Source organism: Odontomachus brunneus, unplaced genomic scaffold (genome assembly GCF_010583005.1).
Source record: "Odontomachus brunneus isolate Ranch 3 - 2012 unplaced genomic scaffold, Obru_v1 Obru_scaffold_282, whole genome shotgun sequence".
Taxonomy (NCBI): Eukaryota; Metazoa; Arthropoda; class Insecta; order Hymenoptera; family Formicidae; genus Odontomachus; species Odontomachus brunneus.
This window is the reverse complement of record NW_022639732.1, coordinates 150288-165590: the sequence shown is the minus strand read 5'-3', so window position 1 is coordinate 165590 and position 15303 is coordinate 150288. Positions and strand designations below refer to the sequence as shown.

The window sequence follows — 15303 nt, the reverse complement described above, 5'->3', positions numbered from 1 at the left end:
TGGCAGAGCTCGAATACCGTTACGGTAAAAGCGTTTGTCTTGTGAGGCTATCCACGAATCATGCCATTTTTTGATGTCTTCATATGAGCGGAACTGCTGATCAGCCAGACCATGTGCCATCGAACGGAACAAGTAATAATCGGACGGCGCAATATCTGGGGAATATGGCGGGTGGGGTAGGACTTCCCATTTGAGCGTTTCCAAGTAGGTTTTAACGGGTTTGGCAACATGAGGCCGAGCGTTGTCATGCAGTAGAATCACTTTTTCGTGCCTCTGCTCGTATTGTGGCCGTTTTTCGCGCAGTGCTCGGCTCAATCGCATCAATTGAATTCGATACCGTTCCCCAGTGATGGTTTCGTTCGGTTTCAACAGCTCATAATAAATAACACCGACCTGGTCCCACCAAATACACAGCATAACCTTCGCAGCGTGAATATTCGGCCGAGCCGACGACGTAGAAGCATGACCGGGCAGTCCCCATGACTTTCTTTTCTTTGGGTTGCTGTAATGAATCCATTTTTCTTCACCCGTCACGATGCGATGAAGAAAACCCTTCCTTTTTTGATGCTGGAGCAGTTGTTCACAGGCGAAAAAACGACGCTCAACGACCCTTGGACGTTAAAATCATAAGGAACCCAAGTTCCTTGCTTTTGAATCATTCCCAACGCATGCAATCGCTTGGAAATGGCTTGGCGGGTAACTCCTAATGCTGAAGCAAGCTGTTCTTGCGTTTGGCACGGATCCTCATCGAGCAATGTCTCCAATTCAGTGTCTTCGAAGGTTTTTGGCCTTCCTTTACTTGGACGGTCGTCAACATCGAAATCACCGTCTTTGAAGCGACGAAACCAATCACGGCACGTTGTTTCACTTAGAGCAGCATCTCCGTAAACTTTTTGGAGCTCTCGATGCGCTTCAGCCGCCATTTTCTTCGAATGAAATAAGAAAATCAACACTTCCCACAAATGACGATTATTTGGCACAAAATCAGACATTTTCACACAACCAAAAGTATATGACGCCAAAACAAAATCACTAACGTGTAAGCGGTTTGTTTACCATATGTCTAAGCTTGGTTCATGACATTTTGGATATGTCAAAATCGACCAGCACTTACTGCTGGAGCCATCTATTGACAAACAGCGGGAACTTAGTTGCGCACCTAATTGTTCTTGCGAAAAGTGGCATGTTGATTGGCCACCGCTTTAACGCTCGATGTTCCCATATAAAGGCATTTTAAAGGCCGATTTATGATAACCATAACCGTTAATTTATGATGTAATCCATAAGAAATTGACCAATTGCAGTTGATTTTTAGAAAAATATTCAACTGCGATTGGTCTATTTCTTATGGATTACAACATAGGTTAAAGCGAAAAGCACTGTTGCATAAAGTCATAATGCACAACGCATAAGAAAATTGACCAATCAGAGTCCTTCATTTTCATTGTGGCAATAGAAATTAAATAATTTAGAATCTTAGATAATCCTGTGATTTTTTTCTTTTAACACCATTCTAGCTATCAAATCAATTTCTATCTAAGTTTTTTTATCAATACGCAACGATATTGAAATTCAAAGTATCGATTCAAAATATCAAATATCAAATATCCTTATATCGATATTTTAAAATATCGATACGAATCGGAACATCCCTAGATCAATTAGATCAAATAGAACTGGCAGATTTAACACTTCGTATATACACTTATTTTTTCAACCTTCGCGTACACACTGGGTTGCCACCCATGGCAATTTTTAACAGCTGTATCTTTTAAAATATTTATGTTAAAATTCTGAAAAAAAATTCATGGATTAACTTTAATGTTTATAGAAGGTATTTACATACCTTTGGTATTAAAATTTAAGAAATTTTATATTAAATAAAATTATTACATTTCGCCATATAAAAAAGTGAGTTTTTGCAAAGAAATTTGTAACTTTTATAATTTTTATTATTTTTAAGTAAAAATTTAGCATTTTATTGTTGAAATATTTATCTTTAAGGAAAAAATGGTCTCGTAAGTCATCTCTGGAAAAAGTACATTTATTTTGAGTATCAAATTTCCATTATTTTGGTATAAAAAAATGCATTTTTTTGTATAAAAATGAAGTTTATTGATTTTTGTTATTACGGTACTTAAATGGTACAGAGCGCTGAATTTTAGTTATGGGTGGTAACCAGTATGTATACGAAGGATTAAAAAGCTGCCGGTTTTTTAAAGTTTCACAAGTGTATAGCAGGTAAGAAATAGCTTCTTTCCAGTATTTATCACAATTAATAATTTCCAGAATTTTCTAAATTTACTTTAAACCACGGTTTTATCGTCCAATTACTTATAAACAACGTTATTACTTACATATTTAGTGAAAATAAAATATATCGATTAATACGAAGCTTGGTCGAGAGATTGGAGGTTGTGCACAACCGCGTACGTCCGCGATACACGCACACATGTATGTGACGAATACGCACAAATACGAAATAATTACATTCAAAAATACAAATCATACGATTATACAAATTAAGGACGACTGCTCCCAGGCGTTGTCATGACTCAGAGCGATAGTTCTTAAGCATTTTCACGGAGCGAAAGGCGGCACAGGTTACGCGTAGCGTAGACCGCACAACAGCGCGGTGGCTTGGGCCACGCGCAGAACTTTCTAAGCGCGTCTCCAAGCGGAGTACAAGGGCTTCCCGATTCTCGAAGTCAAATCTCAGCTGTCACCCTATATAAGATCGAGTAACCGGACATACAGCATTCGTTTACGAGCATTCTAGGCCCCATTTGAGGAAAGAGATTTTTGCTAATAGCGCTACATAAGCGTTCACGCTGAATAAGTATTTTGCGCTGAATAAGCGTTCTGCGTTGCACAAGCGTTCCACGCTGAATAAGCGTTTGCGCTGAAAGTCATCTAACTGCTACCACGAGACACGCAATCTGGAGAAATCGGAAAAGGGAAAGACTGCTCCCGGGAGCTTTTTGGCTCGGATTTCCCGGAGCAGTTACGCCCTACAGACACGACACCACGGAGTCCCTCACCACCAAGATCTTCTCCACGTCCTCGGACACCGTCACTCACAAGAGAGCTAAGCCCCTCGCCAGTTGGTTGGGCAGATTTAGCAACGTATGGCGCCCAATTCCAGCAGTGGGTATTCAGGCCCTTGGAAAGCATACTGCCATGCACGACAAGGCCTCCACTCTCTCAGCCCTCCAGAGCGGACTCAAGAGTTAGGAGACCTTTGTCACCCAGGTTCGAAAAAGTGTCGACAATCACTCAGGGCACTCAAACCACAAGGACTGCGGGACGTACTACGATGAAGAAGAATAAGCTAGAGAACCTCAAGTTTCCTAGATTGAACGCAGCAGCGAGGAGAAGAACAAAAAGGCTGACATTACAGAATATTACGAACATTTAAATACTGACATATTAACAAATGTACATATAACTAAAGGACGGAACATTGTATCAAACAAACACGAGTCCAACTATTCTACCCAATAAATGCGAAAGCACGGTGTGATCTCATAAAATATGTAGTTCACATCTTTCCACAAAACAAAGCTCGATTCCAATGCGATGACAAAAGGTGTAATAACCGCTTTGATATATTTTAAGTACTATATACAAGTACTATATATAATTTTGAGGAAGTATGGTGATAAAGGCTCATTAATAATAGAATAAAAAGAGACAGACCATGTAAACTATGCGTGATATTCCATGTAAATCTGAGATCTAAAAATGCCTCATTCTAATTATTTAGACAACAAATGGTTTCAGTGGATAGTGAATTCCATTAAGAGGAATAAAACAGCACAGTTTGAAGTGCTTCTAACATGACCCAAAAAACGACCTTATTGACATTTAATCCTCCTTTAATCAGTCGACTATACGCTAATTTGGTTGAGAAGTAACGCGTTATTTGTAATACTATACCTGAAAAAGAGAGGGAAAGAAAACTAATGCAAACTATAATGAACTGGTTCAACAATAGAAAGTAAATCTAGTAATGAGTATTTTTGTCGATTAGTAACGACTAACGGTACAACGAGTTACTTTATTTAAAAAACTTTTGCAAAAAGTTTTTTTAGAAAGTTTTTTAAAGTAACTCCTCTTACCCTCCGAATATACTCACATTTGTATCAGATATCGCTTGATGTAAATTTATCTTAGATGAAAACTGCTTGCCTACTTCAAGAAGCAATTCTTCAGGTCTTATACGCCAAGACATATTATTGAGATCGGCAGATAACCTCAAATGCCTATATTAAAAGATTTTATTTTGTGCTAATTAATAATATTATATTCCATACTTCAGGAGTAACAAACTTGTGTTATCCATGAAAATTGTGTTGAAAATTTCGCAAAATGTACCTGTATAGAAGACACGCTGCTGTAATCGCAACGAGTAAGAATACAGCGAGTGCCACACTCGTGTAAGCTACAAACGTATAAGCCTCCGTCCTTGATGTGCAAGCGGGATCGTTCCCTAAAAAGCCGCACTCTGGAATATCTAGCGGGGGTCCTTCCTTTCCTCCCGGCCAATGGATTTTCTTACCAGACATAGGATTATATTCTCGAGTTAACCCTAAATAATGAGCGACCACTTCGAATCTGTAAACACACGCTAGTGTTTCTCAGCTAATCTCTGATGTCGTTATGAATATATTAATAACTTTAATTTTGGTATAAGCGTAATGACTTAACATCCCTGTTTAAAAAATCTGATAGAGTTACGTTATACAAACAATCGATATAAACAAATAGAGTTCTCGGTTCCTAAATATTAAGTCTGTTATTTGATACATTAGAAACATTTCTTATTCAAATTTATCTCTCATAGGCTATTGTTTCAACTTGGAAAGCATACATGTTCAGCGAAAAACCCGGATTCGAGTCCCGGCCTAGCAAAACCGCACTCTCGATATTTTCCTCTCTCTGGAATGAAAAGATACGCAGATCTCGAACGCACGGCGTCCCGCCGCCATCTAGTACTCCCTCCTCCTTCTATGGTGGATCTCCCATGACGCATTGCGTCCAAGCATCTGGGGGCTGCCAAAAAAATTGGTGTCGACCCCGGGGCTTATTTGTATTATTTGTATTATTTGCACCGGATGAGGAGGGGCAATAGTGTAGACGGGCATAAAGAGCAGGTTTTAAACGATAGCAACCTTTGACTTTGAGAGACTGACAGCTGTACCATTTGGTACAATTGTTTCTCTCTGTAGTCGCCGTGCGTTCGGAATCGCGCCAGAGATGTCGTTTCCGAACGGCATCTCTGAGGGTTATCTAGGGAGAAGAGAGTGTCGTGAGCGTGGAGCGTCAGGTAGCTCAGTGATTTAGAGCAGTCGCCCGGCAAGCGAAAGACCTGGGTTCGAGTCCCGACCTAGCAAAATCGCGCTTTCGATATTTTATTCTCTGTGGAACGAAAAGATACGCATATCTCGAACGCACGGCGTCCCGCCGCCACCTAGTACGCCCTCATTCTTCTATGGTTCTTATGTTCAATATACATTTAATCATTTAGAAACGATTAATCGTAAGATATGATTAAAAATGAAAGAAATAGATTTGTAATTATATAAATGAGCATATACATTCAAATAAATATTTAATCGTTCTGCAGGCTTAAAAATTCAATATTTAATATTTATCTAAACATATAAATGCTGATTTATACTATGAAGTCCTTCTCTGTACAGTCGATTCACTGACAAGGGAACTAACAGAACTGTCCCTCACCGATTTTGATGCGCTTTAGATATATTGTAAAGCATCAAAAAGTATTTGACACGTATTTTTTTTTATCGGCTGAATGTTTAGTTTAGGAGTTGACTTTTTTCCCTTGAAAAAAAGGACTTTTTCATTTTTATTGAATATTTCCTAAAATACAAGGTATATGAAAAAATGTTTCCTACAAAAGTTGTACAGTATTTAATACTCTTTGCAATGGTATATTTAATCTTTTCAAAAACGTCAAATCCCTCCCCCTCCCCAACTCGTTACCTTTGCAAAATTTGTAAGTTTTTGTAAGAACAAAAATTGTAGAGAATTTCATGCCAAATCGATCCATATATAATATTAGAAGGTAGTCTCGATTAAATTGTTAGAAAACATGATAATATCGTGCTATACGCATCACGCCATTGAAGTATTAATACGTGTCGAATACTTTTTGATGTTCTACAACATATCGAAAGCGCATCAAAATTGGTGAGGGACAGTTCTGTTAGTTCCCTTGTGAGTGGTGTTCTTGTACCGCCTGCGGACTCGCGGATTTCTTTAGCTAACCAAAATATTGGGCGCCAGGCACGGATAACTACTACCAAAAACACTAACAAGACTCCTAACAGAACTGCCCCTCACCGATTTTGATACGCTTTGGATACGTGGTAGAGCATAAAAAAATAAGAGACCTATCTTTTTTTACATCGGTTTATCTCAAAGTTTAGGGGTTGAACTTTTTCATTTTTATAGAATAATTCCTAAGGCATGAAGTATATGAAAAAATGTTTCCTACAAAAGTTTTATAGTATTCAATATTCTTTGTAACAGTGTACTTCATTTGTTTGAAATGTTAAATTTTTATCTTCCTTCCCCCTTCACTCGTTACCTTCGAAAAATTTTTAAGTTTTTTAAGGACAAAAATTGTAGAGCATTTAATACCGTTTCCCTTCATATAAAATAGTAAAAGTTGGTCTCGCTTAAATCGTTGAGAAACAACGTGATAACATCGTGCTATAGATGTCACACAAGTAAATAAATTGTCCAAGTAGATAAATATTGTAAATAAGTACGTTGTGTTATGTTTCTTCATAACTGCTTCTATCTATTTTCATATTACTAGATACAAGTTAATTAATCATGATGATATGATATGCAACGTATTACACAAAATAAAAACATGAACACATATAAATTTGCAACGACAATAACATGTGTGCGCGTCGTCACCATTTATATTCTCCAAATCTGAATCAGAGTGAGTTTTACTGAAAAACAGTGAATATTCACTGATTAACAGTGCTAAATATATCACTGATTTTTTCATAATTAGATAATAATACAATATTACTAATAATAAAATTGATAATTATATTGATAATAATAAAATTATTGTAATATGTGCACAGCACGCAGGGTTATAGGCGTTAATCTTTCAAACAACTTGTTATTGTTCCTGAGATTGAACATCTTCACAAATAGCCTAGGGGTAATGAAAATAGAGGAATATAAATAGTTATGAGAGAATTGTTGCAATATAGAATATTAATTGACATCTGACTTATTTATAGTCCATGTATATAATTTAATGGAGTGATTTCATATTTATAGTATTTATAGTACTGTATGCATAGAGCAGTGTCGCAGTGCGGAATCTCCTCGATTCCAAGATATCCTCTACCTGAAGCACGTTATTCCCAAAGAATCCGGTAATTGCTATCTCCGAAATTTGCAAACCTAGTCGCTTCCTATAAAAATCTTAACCCGCATCTTTTTTGAGTTGATATCATTCCGACTGTCATTTCCATATGGTGAAACTGTTTCTTCTTTCCTGACTCTATACTACGTGGACGCTTTTCTAATTCATACACGATCGACAAGTTCATTAAGGAAAAGACCAAGGGAAAAAGTGAAGGTGCCCAATAAACGCGCCACTAATCAGCCCAAAGCCCATTTGGAGCATAACTATTAAGGATCGATCCACTCGTCATATATCACCCAAAATAAGTCCCCCCTCCAACTTTTTAATATTTATGTTTCTTCTCTCGCATTCTTCAGGTATTTCTTTCAGCTATTTAGTATTTTTTAAACACGATAAATAAACGAGTCCGATTACTGAATTTTATACAATTTTCTCCCTACTATCGTAATAAATAAAACGCAAACTTATTATTACGTTTTGATTTATTAATTTTTTTTACATTTACTATATATCTTTGATATCAAGAGAGAGAAGAGAAGAAAACGACATTTTGGTGAGCTAACGAGATCCGCGACTAACATGAGAAAACATAAGATTAATTATAATATGTTTTACATTGTATATAATCACAGTTTGATACAAATATTTAGTTTTAATCTTTTCCAGAATAATGTTATTTAATCCATGAAATGTTATACTGTTACTGTATGCAACATTCTCTGCTTTCAACCTTCCACAAAGTCCGATAACTTCAGAGGAAGTAGAAGTGAAGGAGAAGATTGAATACATGCTTAAAGAAATAAGAGATGAAAACGAATTTCAAGTAGAAGAGGAACAAACATTAAATTTTTATGATCCAATTGAGGTTCTATTGGCAGAAACGGTTGATCTGTTGGAGCATGATGAAGGTGAGAATTATCTTCCAAAAAAAGTGATTTGTACTTCAGTTGAAGTAGCAATCTTAAGCGACTATTACAGGCAAGCTGTGGAATACTGAAGGAGCGGTAAACAGGATCAAGATTGTTGAAATCAGTTAAACGAAGATATAAAAAAGTAACATCACTACGACAATTACGATGGGAGAAGTACTTGAATTCAGATAGTACTAGAAGAGAAAAATTTCAAAGAATTTCTGATTATACGTTGTGACGGCTCAGTATCGAGTTATCACGAACCCGTCCGACCGAACAACAGTCGGACGGGAAACCGGCGCTCAGGCGCCATTTCAAACTGCCACCACTTTGCGCGACAGAGCGTCTCCGCAACGTACCGCATCCCGACCCTAGATCGCTAAGGTATATTACGCGACACCGCACGAACAAAGTCAGATTCCGCCGAGATAGTCATTTCGACTACCAGTCCGACTACCAAAGCTTGCGAGACTTCTCACCCCCGAAGACGAGCTTCCTCGTCGTCCGCGAGCCTACTCGCATCGTACCGTCAGCGAGAATACTCGTTGCCAGAGCTTATCTCCACGAGCATTCTCGTACCCCTTCGCCAGCGAGTCTACTCGTTGACGAGGCGCCTAGCAAGCCTTCTCACATTTATAACACCAAACAAGGCTTCTCGTTAGCAACTCCGCATTCGCGAGACTTCTCGCGTCTTGTCACCGACAGCACCATCCCCGCGGGATCTGTCAAGACGAAACTTCTCGTTCCTGGACGAATACCGTCGTTATTTCCGAACTCACGAGACTTCTCGTCATCGCTGATCACCGTGGGTCACCGTGTTGTCACGTCAGAACCGCGGAATCTATATTGTACACCACTGTTCGATACAAGAACGCCGCCAACCAATAGTACCGACGCAACGATCACGAGAGATCCTCCACGGGATAGGGGTGCGGACTACCGCGTCTCTGCCAGGGCTTCCTGGCTTCTTCACAGTGACCTCACGTATTGCGATACAAAACCTTCGCGTCGCGGACTTCTGAGCGTCACGAACTATTAATAAAAACCGGCCGCATAAAATCAAGATACCGTTCGGGACTACGTCCCTCACATACATATTTTATTTTATATTGTTTTTGTTATTTCGTTAATATCCTTTAAATAAATACACGTAATTTATCTACTCAGGCTTACCGAGGTCTATTTATTTTTCTACGCGAACCCGGCCACCGACATCCGAGTGGCAAATCCTGAGCGACGGGCTACCGTCGCAACGTTAAGTCATTTCAATAAAGCGCTCCAAAGAGGATTGATTACACAGCTCCACAAAAAAAAATCGCCGGCACCCGAGACGAGAATAGGTGTCCTATATGTTTTTGGGGTCGCTGATCACGAATCTGCACTCAGAATTGCCGTATCGCATCAAAATTTTGAATAAATCGCAAAAAATCGTTCATAGGTTCATCGGTTTGGGGTTTATGGATTTGAGGTTTGGGGTTTATGGGTTTGGAGTTTATGGATTTGGGGTTTCTCTCCTGACTGCCTGCCCACCTGGTCACCTGCCAGCCTGTCTGTCTGCCTTCCCACCCACCGCCTGCTCGCCTGACTGTCTGTGTGCCTGCTTGCCCAAGGGGACTCACGCTAATCTAGCACCCCGAATCGTGAGAGGCGAGGGGACTCACGCTAATCTACGCCAAGTTGTACAAGTATGTATTTGTGAAATGGATCTAGCGTTACCCATCTTAAACCACGTGGAGGTACCATTTCTTTTAAGACTTACCCGAAATGTTCGGGGGCGCCTACGCCAGGTTATATAAGTATATATTTTTATTATTCTTTTTTGTAAAATCGAGTTATCTTCTTTTCAAATGATCTTCTAACGCCTTTTCTTTTATGTTCATTTATAGTATCACGATCCAAGCTCCAGCAGTAATCTGACATCATACGTTCGTTCCATACTCCCTGGTAACGCTGCTCCATGGTTTTCATATCTTGGTGGAACCTCTCACCCTGTTCTTCGCTTACATCTCCAAGATTCTTGGGAAAAAAATCGAGATGCGAATGTAGGAAATGTAATTTCAAATTCATTAAAGCTCCAATCTTTTCATAGTTCTTTACTAAATCTCCTACAATTTCTTTAAAGTTTGGATCTTTTACATTTCCTAGAAACTTTGTAACTACTGCTCTAAAGCTTTCCCATGCAACATTTTCTTCAGCAGACATGTGTTTTTGAAACTGTTGGTCTTTTAGTAAGGATCTAATCTGTGGCCCATCAAAGACACCTTCTTTTATTTTTGATTCAGAAAGTTTTGGAAATTTCACAGCAAGATATGTAAATGCATTACTTTCACGGCTTTTGAGCGCTTTAACAAATTGTTTTATCAGTCCTAATTTGATGTGTAATGGGGGTAGTAAGATCTTCGACGGTTCAACTAAAGTATCGTGTATTATATTTTTTGAACCAGGTACCAATGCTAATCGAGATGGCCAAACTGCTTGCCTATAATGTTTGTCGCGAGCTCTGCTATCCCATTCACACAAAAAACAGGAAAATTTAGTAAAACCACTCTGTTGACCTAAAAGTATTGTTATGATTTTTAAATCACCACATAATTGCCATTTGTGTTTTTCATACTCTAATTTTTGTAAAATAAACTTTAAAATTTCATACTCTTCCTTCAAAACAACCGAATGTGCTATAGGGATAGGAGCATAAAGATTACCGTTATGTAAGAGTACTGCTTTAAAACTTTTACAAGAAGAATCAAGAAACAGTCTCCAGTCAGCTGCTACGTAACGAATGCTACTGTTAAAAGCATTTATCAATCCTTCAACGTTATTGCAGTAAACCAGAGCATTTGCAGTAGAAAAGAATTTTCTAAAATGTTTATCTCTATTACGATAAAATGATATCTTGGTTTTTGGAGCCAAAACATGTTTTTCTTTCAACCTAGAAGCTAGAATTTCAGAGTTTTCCTTAGACAATCCTAAGTCTCGCACTAAATCGCTTAGCTCATGTTGAGTAAAACAGGAATTTGTTGTTGTATTTTCATCAGAATGGTTAGGTTCATCAGAATCATTACCTTCATCAGAATCATTACGTTCATCCTGTTCACATGTTTGATCAACTGAATCGTTAAGGTCTACATTATCTGATGAACCTTTATTAACAGAAACGTTCAATGTAACTGCAGGTGTTACTGATGATACATTAGGATATTGTATATAGTTTTTTTGAATGTTAGTGTACCTGTTTGTTTCTGTTAAACAGAAATAGCAATCTGCATCGTGATTTTCAGGTTCGTGCCAAATCGTGGGAGTAGAAAAACGTTGTCGTTTACCTTTGTGAAGAGAAGCAGCGCATGAAGAGCATACCCTATTTGGCGTCCAAGCATTGTTTGTATCTTCAGCAAATATGCCATAGCAAAAATGGTACTTTCTTTTCAAAGTGTCTGTTAAAGCTTTACCATTTTTGAAAATATAAATTCCACAAACAAAACAAAAAGAATTGGGACTTATTTTACAACTAGACATTTTTTAATATCTACTTTTAATTAAATTTTTTTCATAAAAATAAAACACACAGAAACTAATTTTGTATTTTTTTGTATTTGTTAGTTTTGTATTTGTTGTATATCTAATGAAAATGAGAAAATAGATAAACTAGATAAAAATAGATATATATCAAACCCATAAGCACAACTCCACAATCCAAAATTTATGCACTTCAAACTTATAAACCTCAAACTCATAAACCCTAAGCCTGTAAATCCTGAACTGATAAAACCCAAACCTATAGAACTTAAACTCATAAACCTCAAACCTATAGAACTTAAATCTGTAAATCTTAAACCCATAAACCCTAAACCGATTGAACCCAAATAAACCGGGTAATGGTGCCAAGAGTAGCAGTTAATGGAATCTACTCACTGCTATATTGAAGAAGAAGAAAAAGATTAATCCCAAACCTGTAGACCTAAAACACATTAATCTCAATTCTCGCCATAGGGTTATGTAAAAAAACTATTACTTTTATTTTACAATTTCAACCTTATTTATCTCTAAACCTATCCATGAAAAACCATATAAATTTACATTTACTAAAGAATGCATTTTTATGTTTAAATCTTCAAAGTTAGTTTGCTTCATGTGATTGGTTTTTTTGCATAAATTTTTTTTTACTTCTGTTATTTGAAGTTTATAATTTGTGAAGTAAGGTTTTTCATGGATAGGTTTAGAGATAAATAAGGTTGAAATTGTAAAATAAAAGTAATAGTTTTTTTACATAACCCTATGGCGAGAATTGAGATTAATGTGTTTTAGGTCTACAGGTTTGGGATTAATCTTTTTCTTCTTCTTCAATATAGCAGTGAGTAGATTCCATTAACTGCTACTCTTGGCACCATTACCCGGTTTATTTGGGTTCAATCGGTTTAGGGTTTATGGGTTTAAGATTTACAGATTTAAGTTCTATAGGTTTGAGGTTTATGAGTTTAAGTTCTATAGGTTTGGGTTTTATCAGTTCAGGATTTACAGGCTTAGGGTTTATGAGTTTGAGGTTTATAAGTTTGAAGTGCATAAATTTTGGATTGTGGAGTTGTGCTTATGGGTTTGATATATATCTATTTTTATCTAGTTTATCTATTTTCTCATTTTCATTAGATATACAACAAATACAAAACTAACAAATACAAAAAAATACAAAATTAGTTTCTGTGTGTTTTATTTTTATGAAAAAAATTTAATTAAAAGTAGATATTAAAAAATGTCTAGTTGTAAAATAAGTCCCAATTCTTTTTGTTTTGTTTGTGGAATTTATATTTTCAAAAATGGTAAAGCTTTAACAGACACTTTGAAAAGAAAGTACCATTTTTGCTATGGCATATTTGCTGAAGATACAAACAATGCTTGGACGCCAAATAGGGTATGCTCTTCATGCGCTGCTTCTCTTCACAAAGGTAAACGACAACGTTTTTCTACTCCCACGATTTGGCACGAACCTGAAAATCACGATGCAGATTGCTATTTCTGTTTAACAGAAACAAACAGGTACACTAACATTCAAAAAAACTATATACAATATCCTAATGTATCATCAGTAACACCTGCAGTTACATTGAACGTTTCTGTTAATAAAGGTTCATCAGATAATGTAGACCTTAACGATTCAGTTGATCAAACATGTGAACAGGATGAACGTAATGATTCTGATGAAGGTAATGATTCTGATGAACCTAACCATTCTGATGAAAATACAACAACAAATTCCTGTTTTACTCAACATGAGCTAAGCGATTTAGTGCGAGACTTAGGATTGTCTAAGGAAAACTCTGAAATTCTAGCTTCTAGGTTGAAAGAAAAACATGTTTTGGCTCCAAAAACCAAGATATCATTTTATCGTAATAGAGATAAACATTTTAGAAAATTCTTTTCTACTGCAAATGCTCTGGTTTACTGCAATAACGTTGAAGGATTGATAAATGCTTTTAACAGTAGCATTCGTTACGTAGCAGCTGACTGGAGACTGTTTCTTGATTCTTCTTGTAAAAGTTTTAAAGCAGTACTCTTACATAACGGTAATCTTTATGCTCCTATCCCTATAGCACATTCGGTTGTTTTGAAGGAAGAGTATGAAATTTTAAAGTTTATTTTACAAAAATTAGAGTATGAAAAACACAAATGGCAATTATGTGGTGATTTAAAAATCATAACAATACTTTTAGGTCAACAGAGTGGTTTTACTAAATTTTCCTGTTTTTTGTGTGAATGGGATAGCAGAGCTCGCGACAAACATTATAGGCAAGCAGTTTGGCCATCTCGATTAGCATTGGTACCTGGTTCAAAAAATATAATACACGATACTTTAGTTGAACCGTCGAAGATCTTACTACCCCCATTACACATCAAATTAGGACTGATAAAACAATTTGTTAAAGCGCTCAAAAGCCGTGAAAGTAATGCATTTACATATCTTGCTGTGAAATTTCCAAAACTTTCTGAATCAAAAATAAAAGAAGGTGTCTTTGATGGGCCACAGATTAGATCCTTACTAAAAGACCAACAGTTTCAAAAACACATGTCTGCTGAAGAAAATGTTGCATGGGAAAGCTTTAGAGCAGTAGTTACAAAGTTTCTAGGAAATGTAAAAGATCCAAACTTTAAAGAAATTGTAGGAGATTTAGTAAAGAACTATGAAAAGATTGGAGCTTTAATGAATTTGAAATTACATTTCCTACATTCGCATCTCGATTTTTTTCCCAAGAATCTTGGAGATGTAAGCGAAGAACAGGGTGAGAGGTTCCACCAAGATATGAAAACCATGGAGCAGCGTTACCAGGGAGTATGGAACGAACGTATGATGTCAGATTACTGCTGGAGCTTGGATCGTGATACTATAAATGAACATAAAAGAAAAGGCGTTAGAAGATCATTTGAAAAGAAGATAACTCGATTTTACAAAAAAGAATAATAAAAATATATACTTATATAACCTGGCGTAGGCGCCCCCGAACATTTCGGGTAAGTCTTAAAAGAAATGGTACCTCCACGTGGTTTAAGATGGGTAACGCTAGATCCATTTCACAAATACATACTTGTACAACTTGGCGTAGATTAGCGTGAGTCCCCTCGCCTCTCACGATTCGGGGTGCTAGATTAGCGTGAGTCCCCTTGGGCAAGCAGGCACACAGACAGTCAGGCGAGCAGGCGGTGGGTGGGAAGGCAGACAGACAGGCTGGCAGGTGACCAGGTGGGCAGGCAGTCAGGAGAGAAACCCCAAATCCATAAACTCCAAACCCATAAACCCCAAACCTCAAATCCATAAACCCCAAACCGATGAACCTATGAACGATTTTTTGCGATTTATTCAAAATTTTGATGCGATACGGCAATTCTGAGTGCAGATTCGTGATCAGCGACCCCAAAAACATATAGGACACCTATTCTCGTCTCGGGTGCCGGCGATTTTATTTTGTGGAGCTGTGT

General features: G+C 37.2%; 3 protein-coding genes across 3 annotated transcripts in view; 1 reads left to right on the top strand and 2 right to left on the bottom strand.

The window, feature by feature from the left end:
* The window catches only part of LOC116853151 (receptor-type guanylate cyclase gcy-28-like), a gene marked incomplete at its 5' end in the record, with an annotated part of 175096 nt that overhangs the window by 42145 nt on the left and 117648 nt on the right, over nucleotides 1-15303 (bottom strand). The window contains 2 exons of the mRNA XM_032834054.1: nucleotides 4139-4265; nucleotides 4378-4617. Coding sequence (XP_032689945.1) covers nucleotides 4139-4265; nucleotides 4378-4617 — 367 coding nt within the window. The remainder of the gene's footprint in view (nucleotides 1-4138; nucleotides 4266-4377; nucleotides 4618-15303) is intronic.
* Nucleotides 9948-12565, bottom strand: LOC116853152. The gene has a single exon (XM_032834055.1). It carries the CDS (start codon nucleotides 11851-11853, stop codon nucleotides 10150-10152), a length of 1704 nt encoding a protein of 567 aa, XP_032689946.1. The 5' UTR covers nucleotides 11854-12565; the 3' UTR covers nucleotides 9948-10149.
* On the top strand, nucleotides 13029-14970 carry LOC116853153. Its single transcript, XM_032834057.1, has one exon. The coding sequence runs from the start codon at nucleotides 13085-13087 to the stop codon at nucleotides 14786-14788; it is 1704 nt and encodes a 567-aa protein (XP_032689948.1). The 5' UTR covers nucleotides 13029-13084; the 3' UTR covers nucleotides 14789-14970.